The sequence below is a fragment of the Plutella xylostella genome, chromosome 28, assembly GCF_932276165.1.
Source record: "Plutella xylostella chromosome 28, ilPluXylo3.1, whole genome shotgun sequence".
In the NCBI taxonomy this organism is placed as follows: Eukaryota; Metazoa; Arthropoda; class Insecta; order Lepidoptera; family Plutellidae; genus Plutella; species Plutella xylostella.
The window spans coordinates 2,615,455-2,642,355 of NC_064008.1; the positions used below are offsets into that span (position 1 = coordinate 2,615,455).

Below are 26,901 nucleotides of genomic sequence, written 5' to 3' on the forward strand. Positions count from 1 at the left end.
AGATCAGTGTGGCACATCAGACGAAAACAATTACGACATCAATATCTACATTGACGGAGCCAAGAACAAGAAGGGCAGCGGTGGAGGTGTCTTCTGCCCGGAACTTAATTTACAATACTCTGTCAGCTTCGGGAACAAAGCTACTGTTTTTCAGACAGAAGCTGCCAGCCTACTTGACGGAGCTACACAAATAAAAGACACAAAAAATAGCAATATCTGCTTCTACACAGACAGTATGGCTATTTTATGTGCCTTAGGCAGAACTGTAACAAAATCTAAATTAATTTTAGAATGTCACAGAACACTGGAAAACCTAAGCATTTCAAATAATGTAACAGTACAATGGATTAAAAGTCATAACGACAACATAGGAAATTGCGAGGCTGACCGACTAGCAAGAATGGGATCAAATACCCTACCAATAGGGCCAGAACCATTTATTAGTTTGTCATCAAAGGCAATAAGGCAATGTCTCACCGATAAAACACTATCTGAACACAATCAGGAGTGGAAAAATCGTGTAGATTGCAGACAAACTAAAGCGTTTATTGTATCACACAACCATAAACTTACACGCTACTTACTCAACCTGTCCCGTAGTAATATATCATTAATGGTAGGATTAATAACAGGACATTGTTGCGTGAATAAACACTTATATACCATAGGTAACTCAACTAGTCCCTTATGTAGGACATGTAAGGAAGTAGATGAGACGGTTGAACATATTCTGTTAGCTTGTCCACCTACTACAGAAACAAGATTATCTATTCTTGGACCAACAGAGCGCCTACCTCAGCTATTACAACACCCAGGCCTGCTACTCCAGTTTACTCGGGAGCTGGGCTGGCTGAGCTGAAATCAAGGGGATATGTACAAGGGTTCCACTCGAGAGAGCCACGTGCAGGAACTTTACCCCCTATGAGAATAGAATAGAATAGAATAGAATCGGTTCAACCGTTAGAAAGCACACACAGATACACAGACATACAGACACATTGACGATGCCAAAAGTAATGCCAAATTAATTCAACGAAGTTGGACCACTGCTAGCGCTAAGTGGGGTGCGGTGTGAATTATACATTTCTTGCGGTTCATAAAGCAAAGAAATTTGCGCCTGATGGGGCGGATACAAGAGGTTCAATTGCTTATTTTATTTATTTATTTATTTATTTATTAGCACAACAGAAGAAATCTTAAATTTATTACACATTTTGACACGAAACCTAAAAGGTTTATTTGTGTCCGTCTGGCGTTTAACATAATGTAGGTAGGTTATATAACAATTTATAATTAGAAAGAGACGGGAACCAACCCATGCGCTTTGAAGCGTCCTTAGTGAGAGCGAGAAAGATTATATTATATTACTTTATTGTTATATAGTACATGTAGGTATTTATCTATTCATGTATATCGTATTTCAGACGGTAAACGCTTACTTATATTTACGTTTTTAGTTGGTAATATTCGGATGCGCTGTTAGACGTATACTGCAATATTGCAGACTACGTTATTAAGCTGTATAGCCTTATCCGTTTAGGAGTAATTTAGAAGAGAGTGCATTACGTCTAGATACCTCTACTATATGATTGTGTGCCGGGCTTAAATTGCTTTCATTATAATTAATATATCTTTTTCTTAACCGGAATCAGCTAAAAAGTAATGAGTTTTATTTCAGTTCATAATTCTATCGCAAAATTATTGCTATAGGTATACAGTTTTCAGAATTAACGGGACTTCCGTAAACAGTCAATAGATCTAATGCGAATAATAGAAGCAATGTATTCGAATGGAAAGTAGAACTAGTTCTATTCACCATTTTGCATAAACCTCGCTATGATAAAGGCATGAATTATCCGTAGTAGCTTTGTAGATATATTTGCACATAACAAATAGGTTTATATATTGAAACCATTAACCCGTATACAGAAAACTTATACTTATTGCAAAAGTGGTGTAGCAAGCTATTATTTGTTGACTATTGGACATTTCACACACGTCCATCCAACCCAACCTAGGCAGAGCCTGATAGGTATATCGGACAGCTGATATATCTACCTCTACACAGATAGAGAAGTACATTACCCGATTACAAAATATGTATATGTCTTAAACAAATATCTGCCCCGGCTGGGCGATCGAAGGACCCTTCGGCATAGCAGCCAGGGTACTAACCACTACACCATTAAACCTGAACCTAGGATAATCCATTGAAATCCACTCGACCATTACAATCTATTTGACCGTAGCAATTCCTCGAAGGTGATGTCATTAAGGCTGATTATGCGATGCACATAGTGTGTGTATGCCCGTACAGACTGTATGTATCTTGATCAGCCCAGTACAAGACAATGCGCTCCTAATGCATCATGTTACTGGTTTACATGGGGGTGTGGGTGTGGGTGTGGGGTGGACGCAGCAAGCCTTCCCGAAGAGCACTCACGCATTGCCTCTCAGTGCTCGGGCCCTCCCCGTGAGTAACGGTAAACAAATCAGAACCGTGAAACCAATTGCTGCAAACCGAAAGTACTAAGCATAACTACCATGGACGTTACCTTAATAAGACCATCATTAACGATGATTTCTTGCAACATTGAAGGCTTATCGACTGAAAAACAAGATCTTCTCAGCGACCTGTGCAAATCTCACGACTGTGATATACTCTGTCTGCAGGAAACGCATAGGGCGAAGAACAACTGCCGCCCAAAAATTGCAGGCATGAAACTTGTTGCAGAAATCCCACATCGTCAGTACGGTAGCGCAGTGTTTACTAAACATAGCCTAGAAGTAACATCTGTACACTGTGACTCTGCCAACAACATTGAGATAATAACCTTAGACCTCCGCAACTGTAAGGTGATTAACCTCTATAAACCACCTCTGGCAAAATTTCAGTTTGAGGAAAGTAATCCTACAGCGGCCGATAAGGTAAAGTTTATATTGGGAGACTTTAATAGCCACAGCGAAACGTGGGGATACCAAACACGCGATGCTAACGGCGATTTGGTCGAAGCATGGGCTGAAGTTTGCAACCTTGCATTGATTCACGACCCATAGCTACCCCCATCCTTCAACAGTGGCCGCTGGAAGAGAGGATACAACCCGGATCTGATATTCGCTAGCAAAACAGTGTCAGACCGGTGCACTAAAACTGTCCTGAACCCCATCCCACGGACCCAACATAGACCCATAATGTGCCAGGTTTTTGCATCAGTTAAGCCTCAAGTGGTACCCTTTCAAAGGCGGTATAATTTTTCTAAAGCAAACTGGGAAGACTTCTCCAGGGAACTGGACTCACTCATCGAGAATCTTGAGCCATCACTGGAGAACTATGACGCCTTTATCAATAAAGTGAAACTTGCATCGAGGCGCCACATACCACGTGGCTGTCGAACAAGCTACATCCCCGGAATGACTCAGGACCTCATAACAATCATGGAGGAATACCGCACTTCATATGAGAGTGATCCATTCTCCCAAATGACAATAGACCTTGGGAATGATTTGCTACTTGCTATCGCCGAGAACAACCAACAAAAGTGGTGCAAGATGCTTGAAACCGTTGACATGACGCACAATAGCAAGAAAGCCTGGAAGTTCATAAAGAGGTTGGACAGTGACCCAACGGTAGCCAACTTGCACAGCAATGTTACGGCAAACCAGATAGCTCACCAGCTACTACTGAATGGGAAATCAACATCCAGAAGCCCACCACTCAAAATTTCCCGACAAGAGGATGAAGTTGAATTTCTTTCTGAGCCGTTCACTGGAAGGGAGCTCCAAACAGCACTATGCCACCTAAAAAATGGTAAAGCAGCCGGAATAGACAATCTATTTACGGAGCAGGTCAAAAACTTTGGCCCCGGGGCAAGAAGCTGGCTTCTGTCGCTGCTCAACCACTGTGTTGTCAATAAGTCCATTCCTAAAGCTTGGAGAAAATCACACATTATAGCTCTTCTTAAGCCGGGAAAAACACCAGACGACCCAAAGAGCTATCGACCAATATCACTGTTGTGTCACCTGTTCAAGATCTTTGAGCGACTTATTCTGAACAGAATGACTAGTACTTTGGATGATAAGTTAATCCCTCAACAGGCTGGGTTTCGCCCTGGAAAATCGTGTACAGGCCAGGCGTTATCATTAACCCAGTATATAGAAGACGGTTACGAGGAAGGTAAAGTCACAGGGGTTGCTCTCGTGGACCTGTCGGCAGCATACGACACAGTCAGCCATCGCCGCTTGATCACAAAAATCTACAACCTGACTAAAGACTACCACCTTACTCGTGTCATAGAACAGATGCTGAGTAATCGTAGGTTTTACGTAACTCATCAGGGAAAGGACAGTAGATGGCGACGTCAAAAAAATGGGCTACCACAGGGTAGCGTTCTGGCCCCTCTTTTATTTAACATCTACACCAACGACCAGCCGATTATCTCAGGTATGAAGCATATACTGTTCGCAGATGACCTCGCATTGGCATGTCAGCGCAAGACATTCGAGAGTGTAGAGCAGGGGTTGACATCTGCACTGGCGGAGCTGTCTGCTTACTATGAGGCCAACCAATTGCGTCCTAACCCCAGCAAGACGAAGCTATGTGCTTTTCACCTGAAGAATCGCGAGGCGACGCGCCCACTTCACGTGCAATGGGAGAGTCAATGGCTCGAGAACTGCCCGAACCCTAAATACCTTGGCATTACCTTGGATCGATCCTTGACCTACAAAGCCCATTGCACCAACACAAAGATGAAAGTGGTCGCAAGAAACAACATTCTTCGTCGCCTGACCGGTAGAACTTGGGGGGCTCACCCGCATGTCCTACGAACCTCAGCCCTAGCCTTGAGTTACTCCGCGGCAGAATACGCATGCCCAGTATGGAACAATTCGGCTCACGCTGGGAAGGTGGACACCGCACTAAATGAGACCTGTCGGCTGGTTACAGGCTGCTTAAAACCAACTCCGACTGATAAACTATACCTGCTCGCTGGAATAGCACCGCCAGCGGTTCGCAGACAGGCCGCTGCGGCTCAAGAGCGCTGGAAACAACTGAATGACTTGCGCCATCCTCTGTATGGTCATGCTCTAGTGCAGCAGCGCCTTAAATCACGCAGAAGCTTCGTCACAACCGAACCGCTGACTAACGAGACAGCGCAGGAGTTCAGGTTGAGCCGCTGGAGAGCCGATACTTCCCACCTGCGTCAGTTTGTCCAGCCAGCCGAGGAGCTGCCTGCTGGAGGGGGTGAAGAGTGGTCTGTATGGAAAACACTAAACCGCCTCCGGGCTGGCGTTGCCCGGACGAAGGACAATTTGAGGCGATGGGATATGCTCCCAGCCAATGCCAGCACTCTATGCAGTTGCGGAAGCCTCCAGACTACGTCACATCTTTTAGAGTGTCCTAATGCCCCAAAGTGCAGTCAAGGAGACCTGATGAAGGCCAATGATCTCGCAATAAGAGTAGCAAAACACTGGAGGAAGTTAGCTTAGTGCATTCACACGATCGAAGAAGAAGACTGGTTTACATACTAGATCGCGTGGGCTATTCCAATCTTATAGTAATTTTCATCTCTCGGAATCCACGATATGTTAATACAAACTAGATGGAGTGTCAGATTAAAAGAAACGTCTCGACAAACAACACCACACTGGTGCGGCTAGAGATCTTGACTTTATTCATTGGTGCAATGGTTGTCATTAGGTTGAACTTGAAACGAATTGTCAGTCTTCTCAGTTGTCTCAGTCTTATGTGATACACAATCTTGTTCGTATATTCTTAATCTAAGCTTGGAATAAAACTTTAAAAAACTGTTGATCACACGGGAAGCACCTGATCGGAAGGCCTTAGGACTTAAAACAAGGGCTCGATACGAAAGTTTCTTCACCACTATACCCACAAAGACTTAGTTCAGTGTAATATTTTTTGTATGTAAAGTTGTGCTTTGTGGAAACCACTTTTACATGTATGTATTACTAGAATCTAACTTCGATTAGACCTGCCTAGTTACTTATTTGCTTACTTTACTTATTAATTAAGTAAGTAGATATACAGTTGTTGCAAAAAATGTAGTTACTCGGGAGGTCATTCTAGACAACTTTGTGTTTTACGGCTTTTAGAAATTCGAACCTACTGAGTCACCCTTTTTTGGCTTTCAAGTCTTACAACTATCACTTTTGCAACATCCTTTATAAAATAATGAATAGGAATGATGTAACCACTCAAAACCGCTAATAAATACTTTTTTTCGCAGCTGGGCCTAACGCGAACCCCCTAAGATAATTAGTGTGAAATTCAATACAATTTCAATCCTAAAATCTTTGTGAATATAAGTTTGACATGGGCGGAGGTCTTCAGAAGTAAAGATCGTGGATAAAGCATAAATATAAGCACTCTATGAACCTACCATACCAACCTACCTATAGGTAGGTATATTTAGTAGGTACATGCCTATATATTTATAGCAAAGCCAGGTATATAGGCAATTACAGTAAAGCGGGGTGTTTCGGTCGATCTGCAGTCGGCTGTGGCACGCGAGGTCACTCACCCCAATCACATTAAAGGTTTCTGCTGGGGCCACGAAACTAGCGATGGATGTGTGGAAGGAATGGCCAGTATGCGTACTCTATACTGACGAAAAACGAACGAGCTATCGTGCAATCGGTACCTCTAATACAACGAGATAGAGTATTGGCTTGCAGAATGTGATAGGTAATTTAAATTATTGCAATTAGAAGGTGTTGAATTTTATCCGGTATGAAGCGTCCGTGGTAGAGCAAGCTTAAGGCTGCGGGTACGAAACAGTGGGGCGGGGCGGTGCGGCACGGGGCGACTGCGGGTATGAAACTTGCGACGGGCGGAAAGACGTTGGGTTGGTACGACGGCGATGTAATCAAATGGATTAAAAACATAACGCCCGTCGTAAGTTTCGTACCCGCAGACTAAGTGATCGTATAATAACTGATCAATGGGTCACCGATTTCAAGTGCTTGTTTTCTGGGCGCTGCCGATGCCGTGGGTCTTTGTTGCTGTTTCAGCAGCGGTCGTAAGCCTAGCCAGAGGCCTTCGGGCAGCTTGAAAACCTCTGACAGTCAGGTTGACCACATACCCGACAACTCTCAGCACAAGCTTGGTATTTTACCTACTAAGCTTACAGTATAATTCTAGGTAGTCGTCCATTCTTCAATGTTCAAATCAGCCGCACATTGCCTGGCCAAACTCGGAAGTCTTACAGCGCCCATCGCGATAATAAAACAATAGACGTAATATACGATAGTGTGCCTAAGAGAGTAATAATCATTATTAGTGTTGCCACGAATAGTGAATTGGCCGAATACCGAATACCGAATATTCGGCGACGCTGCCGGCCGAAGCGCCGAATATTCGGCCGCCGAATATTCGGCGCTACAACCTGTATTTTTTCAAAATCAAAATCAAAATAATTTATTTGTGAGTCACAGGTTAGGTTAAGATGGATTTTGTTCCTGGAACTGCTTTAAAGAAGTCGCTACAGATTATATGAGAAATGCTAATTATTAGGAGGCAGAATGCTGTGGCAAACGAGTTGAATTTTTATTTGATAATAGTTCGCCTAGATCGGATGGCCGATCCTTACAAGTGGTAGTCAGCAAACAAAAAACAATACCCGAACCTTTTGAAATTTGCAAAAACTTATCTTTCTTCACCTGGAAGTAGCGTTTATAGTAAGAGATTATTTTCTGAGGATGGTTACAATGAAAAGCGCAATAATGGGCTACCAAAAATGCTGTAATGCTCGTTTTTATCCAGCACAACTTACTACTGATTAATTTAAGTACTAAAATGTTGTGATTTGGAAATAAATACACAATTTTGATTAAAATAACAAGTCATTTTTACATGATTTACTATTCGGTATTCGGCCCGAATAGTACGCACTATTCGGCCGAATACCGAATACTGAAAAAACTGGCCGAATAGGCCGAATACCGAATAGTTGCCGAATATTCGTGGCATCTCTAATCATTATCTAACCTACCCCGGTGTGCCCCGTGGCATCACGAAGCGTTGTTTATCAAAATAGGCTAAGTAATATACCTACATACCTAAGACAGTGTTGCAAGGTATATTAAAGGAAAAATCAAGGAGGCTTCCTAAATTTGAAAGCCTAGTCACTGGGACTTTTGTCCTCTGATATGCCTCTAGATCTGGGATCTAAGTCTGATAGATCTAAGTATTATACTTATAAATTATTATATATTATGATGATAATAACAGTTGATATAATGTCACATACCTATCACTCGAACCAGTCGAACCTCCTTCCATCGTGAAATCAAAGCGAACTAACAATTACGAAGTAGTTAGTATCAAATTTAATACATTTTGAATCCGAAAATCGTTGTCATAACAAGTTCGCGATAGGTCCACAGGCCCGAGATCAGGTTACCAGTTATTAAGTACGTAAGTACATAATCATATTATGTATATATAGTCTTACACATCGCGTGTGGTAAGCGTCAGCATGTTACATTACCCTGATTTTATCACGAGACCGTCTAGACTGAACTAAATTAAAGAATACTTACGTGCTTACTTGTTTTAAAGGAATATTTAGGTATAATACAGGACCAAAATACTTATTAACCAACAAAGTTCGTCTGCAAGGTTCAATTTGTCTTGTCTTGAGTTTGTGTTTCTTTAATTATTGTGTTCTTACTTAGAGTAGCATTATCTACAAGCAGAGTAGAAAATTAAGTGGGGGATCAAATAATAATTTGCAGGAAAATGTGCGTTTTTCAACTTTTCACTTCGACAAATAAACCCGGATTAGGTATAAATGATACAGGAACTAAGTTTGAACGGCTGAACCAATTTTCATGATACAAAAACAGCCTCCTGTCTTCTCGTCGCCTATACCACAAAGTCTCAAGACAAAAGTCTTTGATCATGATCTACTGGGTCTGAAACGGACACTTACAGTAGGACTGGTCACAAACTGTAAGTAACTTAGTGAGCTATTGAAAGAGCTACTTATGTGTATATAGTCTGAAAGTCACCGACTCACCAAGCTAGTAAGCTACGTGAGTGGCAGTGGGCTGGTCACATCTGTCGAAGAACCGATGACCGATGGGGTAAACTTGTTCTGGAGTGGAGACCGCGACTATGTAAACTTAAGTGTAGGACGCTCTCCGGCTAGATGGGGTGACGACTTGCGAAAGGTGGCTGGTAATGATTGGAGGCAGAAAGCTATAGGTCGCATCGAGAGGCGTGCTTTCCGAGAGGCCTAAGTCCAGCAGTGGACTACTAAAGGCTGAAGAAGAAAGCAGCCTCAAGAAGGCCTAGCACGGGGCGCAAGACGTTACAAAATTTCTCCGTCGCGTTCGCTCTAGAAGCCGCTCGAAACGAGTATGCGCCATGAATAACTATTGTCACGTCTTGACGTGCGAGTCATGCGCCCCGTGCTATCCCTCCTGTAATCGATCGCACTTGTTGCTCGTGACGTCATCGCCGCTAATCGGTTTAACCGCGATACTGGCTCGTGTTTGAACTGGGCGTCCCGAGGGCTCTTCCTTCTCTATGCTCTCCTGGTAGATTCATATTTTAATCATTCAATTTATCTTCGAACATTCTTTGACCGACGGACAGGGGATTTTACTATGATGTTCTATTCTATGCTATTCTCTGTGGGTTTGTTTAGTGTTCAGGTGCAGGTAACTTACATTATGCATGAGAACAGTCCGGGTAACAATACCTACCTATAACCCAAACAAAGCAAATCGAAATTCGGTGCAGCCGCCTGGGAGCTAACGCTATCACACCCAGATACACAGACATGTTAAAGTTATAACACTCCCTCCATTTCGTCGAAGGGTTAATAAGTCTTAACATCCAACTAAATGACGGTTCTAAAACCTGTCTAGCGCGGAAGTACCTGAACTAGTTACTAAGCACACACACAGGACGTATTTGACAAGGGAATTAGGAGCAGAGTCCGAATAATAAACTTCTGCTACTTTTTCCACCGCCCCATTATTAGCGGAACAAAAGAAAAACCCCAAAAGAAGAAATAAAAGGAAATTAGGACTTGATTCCTGCCGATTTGTGTAAATAGTCAACCTTAGGGTAATATTTGCATGGGTTGGATTAAGATTTAGGCCCCTTTTGGGGTTCCGTAGCGGAATGACGTAAAGTAAAAGGAAAACTCTATTGGATTCGTCATGTTTGTCTGTCTATCCATCTGTCACATCTACTTTATTGCTGGTAGGTAAAAAGAGATATTCTGTTAAACGCTTTAATGTTATAGGTACATAGGATGTTTAAATAAACAGGTATCTCAGCTAATACAAAACCCAAGCTTGCTGCTCCAGTTTAGGTACTCGGGAGCTAGGCTGGCTGAGATGAAATTAAGGGGATATGTACAAAGGTTCCACTCGAGAGGGCCACGTACCTACAGGAATGTCCCCGCCTCTCAGAATATAATAAAATAGAATAGAGCTACTATATAGGTGAGTAGCATCTTTTATTAGCCAACAAATTATTCCAAATAGCGCTATACCGTCATCCATTACTTCTCGTTAATACATTTCAATCCGGACAGAGCTACATACAATTGCTCTAGCAATTAATCTTCTTCGGCCCTCCATCTGGCCATCTCTTGACAGGGACGGCTCTGTGATTAGGACTTATTAACGCCGAGAAATGTTTTGGCAGCAATTGGATGAGCGGAAATGCTTAATTTCACTTGCCCATAGTTTTTTCACAAGCCTAACTTTAGATGATATGAAAAATTTGCGGTTGGTTGATATTCTTACTAGATATCTAGTATTCGGCCTACTCGGCCGAATACCGAATACTTAAAAAAGTAGCATATAACTTACAAAAAGTAATAAAAAAACAATTTAATCGAAACATTTAACTATCAAACAATAATTAATTAAATTTTTCCTTTGAAATTCTTTAGTACACTTGACCCCTCTTTTATCAAAATATCCTTCCACCCTAAGGTTGTCTTGAAAAAATTGCTTTAAGCGATAAGACCGCCATTTTTGTACTTGTATTTGTTAGTATTTAAGTTTTGTAAGTTTCTTTTATGTGTGTGTGTACAAATAAAGAATATATAAAGTTTAAATCACATAAAAACCTGGTACCCTAGCACGGGGCGCAAGACGCGAGCGTGATGCAAAACTTTTGTCACGTCTTGATGTTCGTGTGTTGGGCCCCGTGCTACCCCTCCTGGTGAAGCTAATATCGCGGGCTTGCCATAATTTCATAAGTATTGCAACTATAGGTACTGTATCAACTGAACTGATAAAGTATTATTATCATGTTTGTATTCTGTTCAAAAACATTGCGTTTGTTTAAAATGTAACTGAGTATTACTTACTTGAGTTCATAGTTTACAATAAATGGGGCATGCATAGGCTCTTGCATAACAAAATTCCATAGTTAAGAAGAGCAGTTTTGCAATCAGTCCATTTAATACATCGTAATAGAGTCGTGGTTAGCGCAGCAGAGCTCCGAAACTTCGTTTTTCGTCACGCAAAAGAAGCCCTTCAGACATGAATAATTCAACGGTCACAATCGTCACCAAAGCAACAGTTAAATCGATGCCAATTTACTAGGAAACTATAGTCGTCTAGAGTTTTCAGTAACAAGATACAGCGTAATTACTTGTAAGTGTGATATTATACTATGGGTTTGACTAAGTTGAAGAATAAACATACACCAGTGTATTTCGGACATCCCTTGTCATTTTGGAGGGTAAGTTATATTCACTTCTTAGCGTTTCAGTGACGAAACTTAAGAAACACTTGAAAACACCGTTCACCATTCGTTTCAGTCCTACACTTGTGTACTTACATAATTTCTGACGGTGGATAGTATTCCAAGTGTTTCACTGATAAATTTCTACCATATCATCATTATTCCAGGACAGACATCGTAATGAGATGGAGACCAAATATCATGCGGAGGACAGCGACAGGCTCTTCGACATCGTGGGATATGATGCTCTGCACTTGGAGAAGTATGTAGAAAACATTATCATCTTAACCCTTTAACTGCCTAACTGGTAAAAAACTGGTTCGTTTTGGACCTTGAGTTAACTGCATAAAGTGCACATGGTGGCCATATGTTGACCCACTACTGAAGGCAGTCAGAAGAAAAAGCTTTAGTATCCAATGTGCAGATTTCCTCACGATGTCGCTAATTAGGTAATTAAGTAAGTAGGTACTTCAGTATCCGATGCCTAGGTACTTGAGTTAGCACTAACGACCATCACTGGTGGACATGTAGGTACATAAGTACTTTACCTATAACCTACAAACACAACCTACCAAGTAGGCCAAACAATACCACTTAGTGTTTGATTCACGATGTCCTAGTAATAGGTAATTAAGTGCGGCGTAAGATAATTATGTACTTACAGTCAGCAAAGCTGATACCTGACCAAACTCGATCAGATAACATAATTAAATAGCAAATTTGACGTAACAACTATAAATCACACAAAAAACAAACTTGCAGCAAGCTTACATGTTATCTGGGATACTCAGTAGGTAGATTTTCGCATCAGACTTTAGTTAACAGAGCTAGTCTAGCCGATAGTCATCATCATCACATTTGAATTACTTAACTCAAATTCATTAGACGAAATTAGTTTTTCTATGCTTTATCTACAAAGAGCCACTTTAACAAACATCAGAAAACTCCATTCTAACCCGAGTTCCACCGAGTAAGTTTAGTTAATTTAATTAAAATGCAAAGTGGTACCAACTAGGTACTACATTCTCCGCATACCATGTTTGACAATCTGCGAGCAGCCTGTATATGAGAGCTTGCGTAAAGCCGCGTACAGACGGGCCCAACGAACGCCAACGAACGGGTTTCGTTGACCTTCGTTGCTGCAATCTGCCCTGTACGAGTATTATGTATGATAAATATTCATCGTTGGGATAACCGTTGGCGTTCGTTGGGCCGGTCTGTACCCAGCTTTAGAGAGAATAATTGTAAGTTGGACAAGAAGGATTTAAGTGGGAAGGAATTTTAGTCCACTTTATGAGTTAGACGAGTGTGATGTTTGGGATTGTGATTAGGTACGCCGAATAAGATTAGGTACATTTTCTGCATACTGAGTATTTTGAGAACTTGTTTTTTTGAACAAAATATGGAATACATACCTACTTAGTTATTGATTGGTGAAGGGTGCCTTTCCATCAGAGGTGATATGCAACAGTGGAACTTTGCTATCGGTGTGAAAGAAATTTGTATCCTTCATCGTTTTATGTTATGCTATGTGGACCAATGAATATCATAGGTGGATATCAAACACATACGTATAACTACCAACGTAGCATATCATATCTCCGGTGGAAAAGCACCCTAAAGCTGAAATGGGGTAGGTCACAAAGCCAGTCAGATTTGTTGATTTCATGAATTTTCAGGGCTATAATAAACAGAGCCACCCAAAAACTAGAAGAACTGTTATCCAAAGAAGAATCACATATTTGACAAAGAAGAGAAAAGCTGCGTCAACTTCTAGAGGCAGAAGAAGAGGAACTGGCACATGAACTTGAGAGGAAACAGTGTAGAGATAGCTTTGACGTGAAGAAAGACAGAGACAGCAAGATAAAGGAGAGAGAAGAAGAGTTGGAGAAGATAAAAATTATCGAGATTCAAAAAGCGCTAGAGAGGCAGAAAATGTAAGCATATTTACGTCAGTATATTTTTATATATCTTTTAATATACTTAACTACTATAACAACATTACGGTGAAGGAAAACAGAAAACCTGCACATTTAGATTCTAGACATACGTGTACCATGTTCCAGAGCAAACGGCATAAAATGGACGAGAGAAGATGAGATGAAGCTGCGTCACTCGCAACAGATGCAGGTGCTGGAGAGACAGATGACGGAGGAACAGAACCAGATGGTGGACCGCATGTGGCATGACGTGCTGGTGCGTGATGTGAGGCAGAAGGTAGGTCACTTTTTCTACTTACGCTGAGTTGCAGAAATGTTGCCAACAACTTAAATCTATGTCTGTCTTTTTCTCACTGTCAAGCAAGGCACATTTAAGGTGGACATTAGGTTAAACCCTTTCTGTAGCTCAGTGTTAGTGACCTATGAAGGGATGTAACGGTTAATACATAGGTAAGTACATAGAAATCCCCGGAAGGGTAGTTACAGCTTTTCGCGTTTTGAAATTAGTACAATGCACTAAAAGTACACACATCTAGAATTAATTGCTTTACGAGTATTAGGTACCTCTGTTTCAGGAAATGAAAGAACAAATAGACGCTCGTAAAAGACATCAAGACATGGCGGAGAGACGCAAAACGTATGATGAACAGATAGCTAGCGCTAATAGAAGAAGAAACGAACTCATGCAAGCAGAGAGGGACAAGGAAAACAGAAGATTGGAGAAGATGAAGAAGAAAATAGAACAGGATCATGCAGAGGGTTTGTAAATAAGATCGTCATAAATGCTTACTGAAATAATTTTCATATAAATGTGTCAGTATTTTGTTTTGAGGATTGAAAGATAAAAGGATTTTAGTGTACTTACAATAAACAGCCTGAGTTCATTAAATTCAGTTTGTATTCAGTAGATTCAGGTAAGCTATAGGTATGTAATAAAATAAGCAGAAATTTGTGGGAATAACGAAAAAGGTATAAACCTCTATCATTACAGCAATACAGAAGAAAAAGGAACAGCAAATGCAGAACAAAATGAACTACATAGAAGGCCACGTGAGCAGGATGCAGCGATTGCAACAAGAGAGGCAGAAAGAGAAAGCAATAGATGAACACAATATACGTGTAGCACTGGAAGAACTAAGGGATGAGAGGATCAGACAGAGAATTCAGATGGTAAGGTTGAGTTAAAGAATAGAAAATCTAATATAGTAGTTAGGTGTATAACTATATTAATAAACCGGTACTAAAAATGGTATGTGAAATGGTGTAAGGTGTAAGTCAGCAGGTCATCCTAAACAACTTTTGTAAGTACTTACACTTTAAATTTTCAAAATTAGCTAATACTACCTTGGTAAAACATCTAAAAAGTAAAATAACAGCTTCTGTTATTTCAAACACACTTTCTAACTTTATCTGTCACTCCATATTGTGCCTTCCAAGTGGCAGCTTTCCAGCAAGGTAACTACTAGGGCCTCAGAAAATCTAAAGAGTATCCACTGAACACTTTCCTTTCCGTCCAGCAAAGACTCCAGCAAGAGAAGAAAGTATTCGTCACCAACGTGAGTAAAGAGCAACGCAATAAGTTGGAGATGGAGGAAGAGGCAGATAGAGTTGCGCAGGAGTGGAAGAGAGAAGACGAGAGACGAGCTGATGAGTTCGCCAGGAGTGTGGAGTTGGAAAGAAGGAGTGCGAAAGAGGTAGGTACCTACACATACATTTGGTATGTAGAATAATCTATGTGAGTAACCTCTAACCTAACAACTGATGTTAGGTACTATAGGTACAAGTCTATATAAGCCATCGGGTTTATCAAGGTAGGTACTCCTACCTTACCACCACCGGCACGCAGTGCACGAACTTTTGGCAGATAATGTTAATTGCTAATGTGCGGTGGTGGTAAGGTAGCTGTTACCGTGAGGCCCCAGGCCATAAAAGTACCAGGCTTTTATAAGAGCCAAAGAGTTAAAGAGTTCCCGCTCTCCACAGAAAGCCAATCACGAATACCGAATGCACCTAGAAGAGAGGAAGATGACGTTAGAAAGAGAAAGGAGAGAGCGAGCGCAGCAGATGGAGAGAGTAAGAAGGACAGCAACTAATGAACTGAAGAAGAAGCTATCTGATGCTCAAGAAGAGTTGCGACGGCAGACAGAGTATAGAAACAATTTGACCCGACAAATTAGTGATAATATGAAAGCTATGGTGAGTTGCATTTTCATAGGTACAGTCGAGTTCATAAATTATGTACCTACGAACCTATACCTACATTACTATACATACCTACCTACACTTTTGGAACTTGATAAATATATTAAATTCAGATAAGCTTGAAGTTTGGTATTGAAAGGTAGGTAAGTACAAAGATATTAAACTATGGAGTCGACTGTACAGACCTAAGTAGGTACTTAAAGTATACTTAGTATTGTTATGAGCCACCATTTAGATTCTTCAATCATATGATCGGAGTTTAGATTAGACAAAGACAACCCTAAAATGTTAATTAAGTACCTGTTTTATAATATTCAGGAAACTGAAAAATACCATATCGACAGCCGATTAGAGCCTTTCACGAAACGACCGATAATGTTCAAGCAAGCCGTGGAGGCCCACGTTGATAAATCACCCGGGAGACTCAGGTAGGTCTATCTAGGTAGGTATTAAGATACCTTAGGTAGGTATTTAGATACCTTAGGTAGGTATCTTGTGCTAATAGGGTTGCATTTCATCCCTACTTCTACTGGTATTTACGATGGTTTAAATTCGAAATAGATATGTCGCAGGCATCTGGTTTAATCTCCTGTTTGATTGAACCACTAGCCCGTTCATTGGATGGCGCTATTCAGTTGTATGACTAAAGGACAACTCGTCAAGTCGTTGATTGTAACGTTCGACGTCTTGACTGAACGTCATTCAGCGGAGTCGTTGAATGGGATATAGTATAGCAACTTTGTAATGTCTGGTTAGGGTGAACATGACCAGACAAGAGTCAACAAAAAGACTATGTTACAAAGCTCTTATCTCACAAATTAACTAAACAATATTGTTGTTTATAATTATCCAGTTACGCCACAATTTTTTCTTTGAAACTATCCGCCCGAGGCGTAGTAATAGGTAAATCCATGTTGTCACACTATTTTAACACAAATAACGCACTTTAAAGCTAATTTATTTGCAAAAAACTAACAATACATGTGCTTTTTGTGTCAGCTGTTAGCTGTTAGACGCCATATTTGTTTTGTTCACCACCTGACTGATTTTAAGTCAGCTAACTAGTTGGACGTTTTGTGACGCTTGTGCAATCAACGTTCGGCCTAGTCATACAACTAAGCAGCGTCATCCAATGAACGGGCTAGCGGTTCAATCAAACAGGAGATTAAACCAGATGCCTGCGACAGATACAAAATCTTGTTGAATCCTTGGTTAAACTTGCTTTTCTATTTGTAGATTTTATTATAGTTAATGCATATTTATTTTTCAGTACAAATCCAGTACACCCATTCAAAAGGATGATCGAAGCTCAACAGATATCAAGTCTGCCAAGTTTGAGAGGGCACACGCATAAATAAATAAGTAGGTAGGTACATGCATAGTGAATAATACTCATATTATTAAGTAGGTACCTAATTGTATCTACTTTAGTTACCAATAAATAATTTAAATAAATCGAGAGTACTTAATTCATTAAAACCCTAATCCTACTGCATTATTTAGATAATGTAGGTTGGTAGGTAGCATGTAGGTAGTTTTTGAAATAATGTAAATTATCTAGCTGTTTTGAAACTAGTAGCGCCATCTATGGATCAACCCGAAAAATTATCTTGCTGCTTCGAAACTAGTAGCGCCATCTATGTACCAACCGGAAAATTTAATTCAACGTTTTGTTTTTGCATTTCATATTATGTTTAAAAGAAGAACTTTTAATCAAATATTATAATGGTGATCATTAATTAAAATTAAAGTTAAATAAGTAGGTACCTACTTCTTATATTCAATTGAGGAAATATTACTATTTTGATTTTAGCAGTAGTTAAAATAAACATACTTATACTGAAGCTCACATCATATTTTTTCGGTAAAAACAAACAAAACGCAACTTAAAAAAAAACCGAAAGTTTTCTTTTGCTAAAGTTTTTTGTTCCGTTTTTCTTGAAGTTTGTTTAATTAATAATGTTCACATGATAAACTAATTAAGAAAAGTTAACAATCGAGGGTAACATTATATTTTTAGAATTGGTTATGTAGTAGCCCAACTGCGATTGCCGGCAAGGTCCACAGCACGTGTTTTCGTAGCATATTTTTTTCCGGTACATGTGAAAGAAAAGTGTTAAAAACATGGAAAGTACTGATGAATCTGAGCTGAGCAGGCTGGAAAACTGCTCCTACAGATACCTACAGCAACGGGCCAAATCTATGGCATTGCCATCCAATGTAAAGGTAAGCTATTGGAGATTTCACTACAGCGTCACACTTGCTGACCAATCAAAATGCTTTTGCTATGTATAGCTAGCAGTGGGTGGATGGATCAGGTAAGTCGACTCCTGCCTTAGGGGCCTTAGGGCTGGCTTCTGTCTAGCAGTGAATGTGATGCTGATGATTGATGATGGTGTTGTGATGCCATTGATGCCACATGTTGGGTACTTGACTAAGTACTTTCAATGAAAAAATAAACTTTGTACCTACTACTTACCTAACTTACTCAAAATAAACTCAATCACATTATAAAGTCTACAATTATAGTTAATTATACACATACTGTAGCACTGTTATAGCACCTAATGTTCCATGTCAATCTACATTGAATCCTTATAAAACTTAGGTAGGTTATAATGACATCAGTCTGTTAAACTAGCCACATTTTGCAGAACCACAAAAAATCTTAATTTTTTCCTCCCAATCCCCCAGAAAGTGTACCTCATAAAGCTGATCCACACCCGTCTCTTCGGCACGGAGCATGAAGTGGATCTGATCATTAACCAGGTGAAGCGTGAGCGCCTGCAGCTAGCACAGGTCAGGAAACGGAGAGGCGTGCGCCGGATGCGACTGCAGGTATGTGTGTGTGTTTGTTTGTGTGCAGGTCAGGAAGCCCTGCTTTTTAGGGCGTGCCCTGCATAGCCAAGTTTGTAGTTAAGTATGTGTAGTGTAGTCTACAAACATTTTCAGGATCTGCATTTTATGCAAGAACTGAAAGTTTGTGTAAAGTATGAAAACTTTAATATTATTCCAGTAACTTAAGTATATCAAGTGGTTAGGAAAATATTTAATGTTTTTTAAATTAAAAAGTTGTTAGCCCAAGTTTGATAGAGTTAGCCAGGGCTACTGGATGTGGACTGTTGTGTAAGTATGTTGTAGAGTTATTTCTATTACCATTGCAACAAAATTCCTTTCACTAAGACATATGAAATATGAAAGACTAAGTGAAATTCAAGGAATTAACTCAAAACTTTTTTGTCCTGGCAACCCAAAGTCATGGTGAGACTACAAGAAAAGAACCAACCATAGATAAGTGACTTATGAAGAAACATAATATTACTTAAAAAAATGCTATTAGTCTGCTAATTTAAGACCATTAGCATCAGTATCAGTTGTAGATATTTTAGAATAGAATAGTTCACTTCAAACCCTATAAAAATAGAGAAAGGAATAATACGTATTTTTTTAAATAAACCAATCATATTACAGGGAGAAGAAATATCATCAACAAGTGAACACATTCGGTCTCCACCAATCACAGCTACCCCAAGACGCGCCGGACCAATCATCGTGCGATGCAGCCCCATCATGAGAAGAAGCAACCAAAACCGAACATCCACCTACATCAGCACAAAAACTACCGAACCTACCAACACACATACAAATTCTACCACAAAGGCTTATATCCCACCGAAAAAGCCAGAGTGTGACCGGGTTTTACGGAACAGAACCTACCCTATTTGCAAGTTTAAGAAGCCGGACTCCTACCATGAGGTTCTGAATATAAACAATAGTGTGATTGGGTTGATTCGTGGGAGAAACATGGAAAGAGAGAATTCAAGCCGTGGTTTAAGAGAAATGAAGGTTTACCGAAGGAAATCTCAGCATTCCATCTTGAATAACCAGTCGGTACTGAATGTACAAAAGAATTGCATTGTGAGACATAGACCATCGATTCTGTCAGGCAATTCGCCGCAAAGGTTGATCCAGAAGATTGATGTAGCTTCGGCCAATGACTGCAGAGCTCAAATCATGCCAATGCTGACATCTAGTGTGGTAAGTTGTGAACTTTTTTATGCTGATTCACTAAGTTCTAGTGAATAGCTATTTGTCTGTTAATAGTCTACTTGAAAACTCGTCTATCCCAATATTCCCAATGGTTATTAGTTCTTCAGCAAATTGAATTTTTATATTTATGTATAAACTGACTATACTTATAAAAATCTTTTCCTTTCCAGGCTATGTCACCCTTACCAACCCCTGCTAAACGCAAGCGGACTCTAAGCGGTATCTACCCAATCAACCAACCAGAACCACCCAAAACCACATACGAATATATCCAAAGTGGCTTAGGAATACGCAACCGCGATGGAACCATCTCAAAAATCAATGCTCTAGTCCAAAAACCTTCCAACAACAACTATAACAATAGCAACCGAATGCTGACTACAAACTTCGATGCGACGATTCAAGACATAATCAACACAAACATTGACAATATGTCTTTGAACAATCAGTTTTGTAAACGGTACATAAACACAGATGTGTTATCTAAAACAACAATGGCTGAAAATACGTTTACACATACGGAGACTAATTCAACGATGGCATATGAGTTTGAGACTCCTGTTTCGATGGTGAACTATCAGTTGGATGCGACAGAAGAATTGAACAGTGTGTATTCACAGTACTGTCATAAGAAGATACGGGCGGAACAAGTGAGGTAATCTGATTTAATTTTTTAATTTCAATTTCCCGTGTGGCGTACACAATAGATTTCTACACCCACTTTTCGCCAGTGTTATATACAATTTTAGTTCCAATATTGCAGGGGGTAGGTATTGGATACATCGCTATGAATCGCACTGCTGAGATAAAATACTTACCTTTGTTTTAAGAAAAATCTAACAGGATTCGAATCTGGCTCTGTAGCACCATTAGTTCATATAAAGAGAAAACTTAAAAATACTGTAAGCACTAACTAATTAGTTCAGATGTTTGGAACGAGAGATTAGCATGGAGTATGGAATGGTATAAAAACCTTCAAATAATGTCCATTCTTCTCCTTAAAAAAGCCCATCCCAAACGTATTCCTTCTTTATTAAATCAACAATATTTTTACTACAACTAATCCTACTCCCATCTAACTTCCCAGGCACAGAAGGATATCAGCCATCGGCTACAAGCGCGAGTCAGTGAAGGTTGTAGAAGAGAGCCTGCCCAGGATACACGAGGTTTTCAGCAACTTCTCCGAGGTGACCCAGCCGATTTATGTGGGGTTTAATGCGGAGGCTGAGCCGAGTAAGTTGATTTATTTGCTTTTTCTTACTATTATAGCGACTATTTGTGGTTTCAGTATGCTGGGTGGTGTGGTTCAAAAAAATTTAGGTGTACCTAGGTAGTTTCATAAGTATTGCGAAAAGGATAAAAATATTACTTATATTTTGTCACATACAAAGTGGCGCCTCTGACGGGAACTAAATGAAACTTTAGGCTTAAAATGTATGCTGAGGTTAGAAAGAAAACTTTAACATTTTAGTTATTGCAAAATGCAAACTATAAGGCTCTTAGCGGAAAGTAGGTATCATAACGAAATTGTGTGTTGGATTAAGTTTTTTTTTGTTACTGTGTCCCTAGATTTAAACTACTAGGAACGCAGCCTTATACAAAATCAGTTCATAATGTCATGTTCTTTCCCATTCCAGTGCCAAGCTACGCAACCTACGAGCCTTCACAACCGACGCCCATGCTGGAAACTATATACAACATCAAGAACCAGTTCCTATACCATGCTCCCCTGGTACCAGTGCCCACTACCAGCAACACTAAGTGTGTGTTTAGTACACCTGTCGTTGCCACTGCGTGAGTATTAAGCTGTTATAAGTTTGGCGTGTCTTTGTGTATGTGTGTGAATGAATCATGAATTTTGTATTTGAAGCTTCCGTAGGGTCACCTTAAATTAAGTTGAAAAAATAATTAAGCTAAGTTACGTATTTCATTTTCTACTTCTGTCTTATAAGCATTACGTATTTTAAGCGCTGCATTACTAATCTTATTTATTTACATGTTTCTTATGGACCTCGACAATAATTACGTTAGCCAATACATAAAAAAACACACTTCAATACCTATATCCATGAATTTTGCCAATGAACAAATTCTAAACCTGTTTTTGTTCATATCGACTATTCCTATATCCTACGGGTGGTTCACTGACAAATTTCCCCCTCAAATGCCAACTAAACATTATTTTCACCTTCATTGCTCCTAACGCTTCTTGCTTGTTCCGCACTTGCTTACAGAAAGGCGCAATGCACCGCTTCAACTAACATGCAATATTCTGTTCCTTGTAAGTTTTGTTTGCACATATTCTACTTTTTGCTTATTATTTATGATACCTATAGCTACTTTTATTACGCTTGTCCATCGAGTTTGAAGGCATTCTATGGTTTTCTAAAGACACACAAAACCGTGATAACACAGTCATGGGTTTTTGCGCAACAAACTAACTATCGTTCGTATCTTCGCATTTCCTTCAAAAGTTCTTTTTCATTAAGGTTCTCTCACTTTTATGGTTTTCTGTGGAAGTTCCGGGATAAAAAGAAGCCTATGTTAAATCTAGTATTTTTTCCGTAATTTTAATTTACGTATATTGTGATCCATAATCAATATTGTTTTATAAATATTTCCCAGCGTACGAGGTGGTTAACAACGCAGCTTACAACTACATGCGGCAATACGAGCCTGAACCACGGTTCAATACCAATGTGATTCGACAGACACAAGGTAAAAGCATTTCTGTTGTATAACTCTACCTACTACAAACGCTTAGATTGCATGGGATTTTCCACTTATATTAGCCACTAAGTACAGATGGTAACCAACAGATGGCACTCAAAACACAAGAAACAGCAAAAATTTATGGAAATCGACAAATCTATGAAATCCTACATAGCGCTATTGAAGATAAAAATCTAATTCTGGCACCTCGATTGGCTATTCTTATTTGCAAGTTCCATTGGCTGCATTTGCCAAATGGGCATCTTGTAGGAAAATTAGGCAATAAGTTAGGCGAATATACTGACCACACATGGCAGTTTTGGCAAATACGAATAGCCAAGTGGGGTAGCAGCATAACTGCAACGAATATCAATTCTCAACGCTATGTGCAATAAATAGTATTCATCTATCTATCTAGTTTAAATCATCTGTTCATTACAGACACCACTCTCTCGTCGTCGTCCCAGGTTCGACCGCCGGCCGGCTCCGGCTCGCCCGACATGGATGACGCGCTTGAACTCATCAGTCAGGATACTGTGAGTATCATCATCATCATCATCATTGCATGATGACACTGTTTACTTTACTGTTAAAACTGCTAGACAACAAAAGAATACAGCAGTATTCTTACATTCAATACTTAATCCAGATTCTGAACGGTTCATCAACAGTCGATTTTCTCGCGATTGTGACGTAGGTATATCGGTCTATTGGCGGGACCATCGACTGTTGATGAACCGTTCAGAATCTGACAATTTAGTATCTGAGATTAAAAACAGACTTAAGTGAAAACTGTCATAAATCATATTGAAATTCTAGCTATGCTCTATCGTTTTCTAAAATATACTGCTTGGCAAGAAAGAGTAGAAATGGCGCCACTTTTCCCAATACGTGTCCACCCAAGTAGCTTTGCTATAGACGTCAGTAGGGCCGCTAGAAAAAAATAAAAGTTCCGTTTCTACACTAACTTGCTGTACCTATCCGTCAGAGCGTCCCTACCAAAGAGAGGCCTTTATTATTAACATTCCACTAATAGTAATATTTGTTTATTTATTTATTTATTATAAAAAGAAAACATTACAATACATGCCACAGTGGGCATCCAATTACAGAAAAACACAGCATTTACAACATAATCGAGCAAAACTTATGCACTAATAGCCGGCATATAGCTTAATACCAAATTTATACAAGTTAAAACTAAACATTTAACAAAAACAAAATTTACATTAATTTTTATGAATTACTTAATAAAAGTTTTTTTTTGAATTTTTCTTAACGACATGAAAACAGATCAAATTTTTGCGGGTCTTTTACAAAAAGTTGTTTGTACCAGGACTACATGGAACGGCTAGAGATGGATGTTCAGACTCAATGTCTGCTCTGCGCGTGGACCGGGCCCAGTGTGGTTTTGGAGCCACATATTAGGAAGGTAATAAAGATAAAGAAACATTTATTTGTCACACTAATATTTTAAACTACTATCGTTTCCAGCAAGTTTCGCTTTTACAAAGGTTTTTGTGGGAATCCTGGCATGAAAAGTAGCCTATTTTTTGTTACGGCAGGGATTAAGTTAATAAAATTAACCCTATAACCCTTGTCCCTAGTGGATAAAGAACCAGCTCATACTTATAAAATTCGTATCTATACGTCTATCTTCTACCACTTATTTACCAACATTTGCCTGTTCCATTTATAATCACACTATCTACTTCATTATTTCCTCTTTCTTCACACCTCAAAAACGTCATGTGTATTGCCTTATGCCTATATGCCTTAATTACCCTTGCGGATAAAGAACCAGCTCATTGTTATTAAACTCGTATGTCTAACTTTTCCCATTTATTTACCACCATTTGCCTATTAAATTTTTACCCACACAAAATCTACTTCATTCCTATTTCCTCTTCCTTCACACCTCATAAACTTCAGCAAACTAACTCAAAATTTTTGTACATACCTATGTGTTAGTATTCAAGTTATGTAAGTTTATTTTATGTGTGTGTACTTGTGTACACTGTGTACAAATAAACAATATTTCATCTATCTATCCACAGGAGCACCAACCCGAGATCCTCTCATTCTCGTCCACGGAATGGCACGTGCCCTTCACTGTCGGCGCCATGACGTCCCGCGTGATCCGCCGTGAGGCACCGCCTTCGTCACACTAGCTGTGAGTTCTTCTTCTTCTTCTTCCTTGCCTTATCCTTATTTAGGGTCGGCTTTGTTGGTCATGTCACGCCATTTTACCCTATCCTCTGTCATATCCTCATTCACTCCACACTCTCTCATATTTTCTTTCACGCAATCAAGCCACGTCTTTCTTGGTCTTCCTCTCTTGCGCCTTCCTTGCTGTGAGTTAAATAAATAAATATAAATATGTGGGGACATCTCACACACGGCCATCCGACCCCAAGCTAGGCAGAACCTGTGTTATGGGTGTCGGACAGCTGATATATCTACACAAATACATAGATACTAAACATAAATATCAACACCCAAGACCCGAGTACAAATGTCTGTCTTTAAACAAATATCTGCCACAGCCGGGACTCGAACCCGGGACCTTCGGCTCAGTAGTCAGGGTCACTAACCACTACGCCATTCGGTCGTCGTCGTCGGTCATACAGAGAGGTGTCTAGTATGTCTCTAGTATGGTACTAGCACGGAATGGCACGTGCCCTTCACTGTCGGCTCAGACAGAGTAGATTATACAGAGAGGATTGAATATTGGCGAATAACGCACTTGTGCTAGGTGGATTGAATACGAATAAAATTATCATGACGAATGTTGCACCTACCTTGTTTCTCTGAGCAACGTGTGTAGAATCGGGGAATACATTTATGTTTACGAATGTCACACTTGTCTAATGTTTTGCCTCACAGAGGAACTTTCGTCCTATGTCGAGTTAAGAGTAAAATTCATATAATCGAATGTTATACTTATCTAGTGTCTTGTAATCATCACAGATTTATGTAGATTTCATATTGACGTATTTCAGACTCAGTATCTTTATTCCTGTGTTGTCTAGGAGTAAATTCATATTATCGAATGTTGCACATACCTACAATCTACACAATTATCACCACTTTCATACCATTTCACATTACTCCCCATCTCATTTCAGAGCATATCAGAGCCAGACACCCCGGAAGTGGGCACCGTGACAATATACAACAAGGTGACCGGGGAACCCTTCTCTTGGGCCAGAGTGGTGCCAACACTGACTAGGCCGAGCCGCGTGGACTATGGATGTTTGAGGGTAAGTTTTTTTATGTACCATGTGTGTTTCCCGCTGCTGAGCAAAGGCCTCCTTGTAAAGTGACCACCGTTCCCGATCCTGTGCTTCTTTCGGCCATTGAGGTAAAAACCTGTCGAGGTCGTCCCGCCATCTCCGTCTGCGTCTTCCAAGACGCCGACGTCCATCAATGGGCACCGATTCGGTGACAATTCTGGCCCCCCAGTCCGGTTATATGTCTAGGTTTTAAGTAGCTTCACACTTATGTATCTTGTAGGTATTTTATCAAACTAACAAACCTTAAACATAGAAATAGGCGGAATAGTTAGTTTAGTCAAGTATAGGCACAAAGGTATACTGGGTATAACGCCAAAAAGAAACAATACGAAATCGAGGATAGACTCGAGTTTTCTTGCTATTCGTATTGTGGCCTAATCGTGTTTCCTGCTCTTACTTATGTGACGCTGGGATTTTAATATTGTTTCTTATACCGTATATTATGTCATCATCACCAGCCTTTATCAGTCCACTGCTGGACGTAGGCCTCTCCCAAAACACGCCACTGGATACGATCTACATATAGCTTTCTCAATAAATTGTGTCAGATTGCAAAATATTTTTGTGTATTCGTTTTTATTGTGTGTCTTTGTATGAGTGATTACGTATTGCATCTCACTTTCAGGTAAAACTATCCGATTTGGACCTGCTACCTAACAGTGCCAATGTGGACCTTATCGGCTCTCAACAAGTATCAGATTCCAACAGAGCCGTTTGTGGTCATCCAGTGTTGGATGATATCCACATCACGGTTTTTGTTAAGATTAAAATTGTTTTTTTTATGTAAAAGAAGATTTTTGTTATCTATTTTAGTAAGACTTTTTGAAGATGGTAAAAAATATTTGATTCCTTAGCGAGTGTAATAAGTGATGTGATAACTATTGCAGATCTCACTATTTTAATGTTACTTGTAACTGGCTATTACCACTAATATGTTGATCTGTAAATCTGCATGCACTAAGTT

The 26,901-nt window shown here is 39.8% G+C and overlaps 2 protein-coding genes across 2 annotated transcripts; both read left to right on the plus strand.

The window, feature by feature from the left end:
- The first annotated feature begins 3,411 nt into the window (after nucleotides 1-3,411).
- Nucleotides 3,412-16,311, plus strand: LOC105385205 (trichohyalin-like). Its single transcript, XM_048631163.1, has 9 exons — nucleotides 3,412-3,627; nucleotides 11,905-11,999; nucleotides 13,489-13,674; nucleotides 13,804-13,954; nucleotides 14,253-14,436; nucleotides 14,669-14,847; nucleotides 15,195-15,371; nucleotides 15,661-15,873; nucleotides 16,138-16,311. Exons 1-9 carry the CDS (start codon nucleotides 3,412-3,414, stop codon nucleotides 16,309-16,311), a joined length of 1,575 nt encoding a protein of 524 aa, XP_048487120.1.
- A 1,555-nt stretch (nucleotides 16,312-17,866) lies between these two features.
- LOC105385187 lies at nucleotides 17,867-26,755 on the plus strand. The gene is made up of 13 exons (XM_048631164.1): nucleotides 17,867-18,105; nucleotides 18,574-18,717; nucleotides 19,351-19,917; nucleotides 20,100-20,584; nucleotides 21,017-21,162; nucleotides 21,567-21,723; nucleotides 22,164-22,210; nucleotides 22,555-22,647; nucleotides 23,083-23,177; nucleotides 23,978-24,073; nucleotides 24,699-24,811; nucleotides 25,772-25,904; nucleotides 26,563-26,755. Exons 1-13 carry the CDS (start codon nucleotides 18,004-18,006, stop codon nucleotides 26,722-26,724), a joined length of 2,340 nt encoding a protein of 779 aa, XP_048487121.1. The 5' UTR covers nucleotides 17,867-18,003; the 3' UTR covers nucleotides 26,725-26,755.
- The last annotated feature ends 146 nt before the right edge of the window (nucleotides 26,756-26,901 follow it).

Bases quoted from the DNA above. Each gene is read 5' to 3' on its own strand.
- LOC105385205 (XM_048631163.1), top strand. From the start codon at position 3,412: ATGACTCAGGACCTCATAACAATCATGGAGGAATACCGCACTTCATAT. The intron at 13,675-13,803 runs GTAAGCATATTT...ACCATGTTCCAG, and splicing joins GCGCTAGAGAGGCAGAAAAT to AGCAAACGGCATAAAATGGA. The intron at 13,955-14,252 runs GTAGGTCACTTT...CCTCTGTTTCAG, and splicing joins TGCGTGATGTGAGGCAGAAG to GAAATGAAAGAACAAATAGA.
- LOC105385187 (XM_048631164.1), top strand. From the start codon at position 18,004: ATGGAAAGTACTGATGAATCTGAGCTGAGCAGGCTGGAAAACTGCTCC. The intron at 18,718-19,350 runs GTATGTGTGTGT...ATCATATTACAG, and splicing joins TGCGCCGGATGCGACTGCAG to GGAGAAGAAATATCATCAAC. The intron at 24,074-24,698 runs GTAATAAAGATA...ATCTATCCACAG, and splicing joins TGGAGCCACATATTAGGAAG to GAGCACCAACCCGAGATCCT.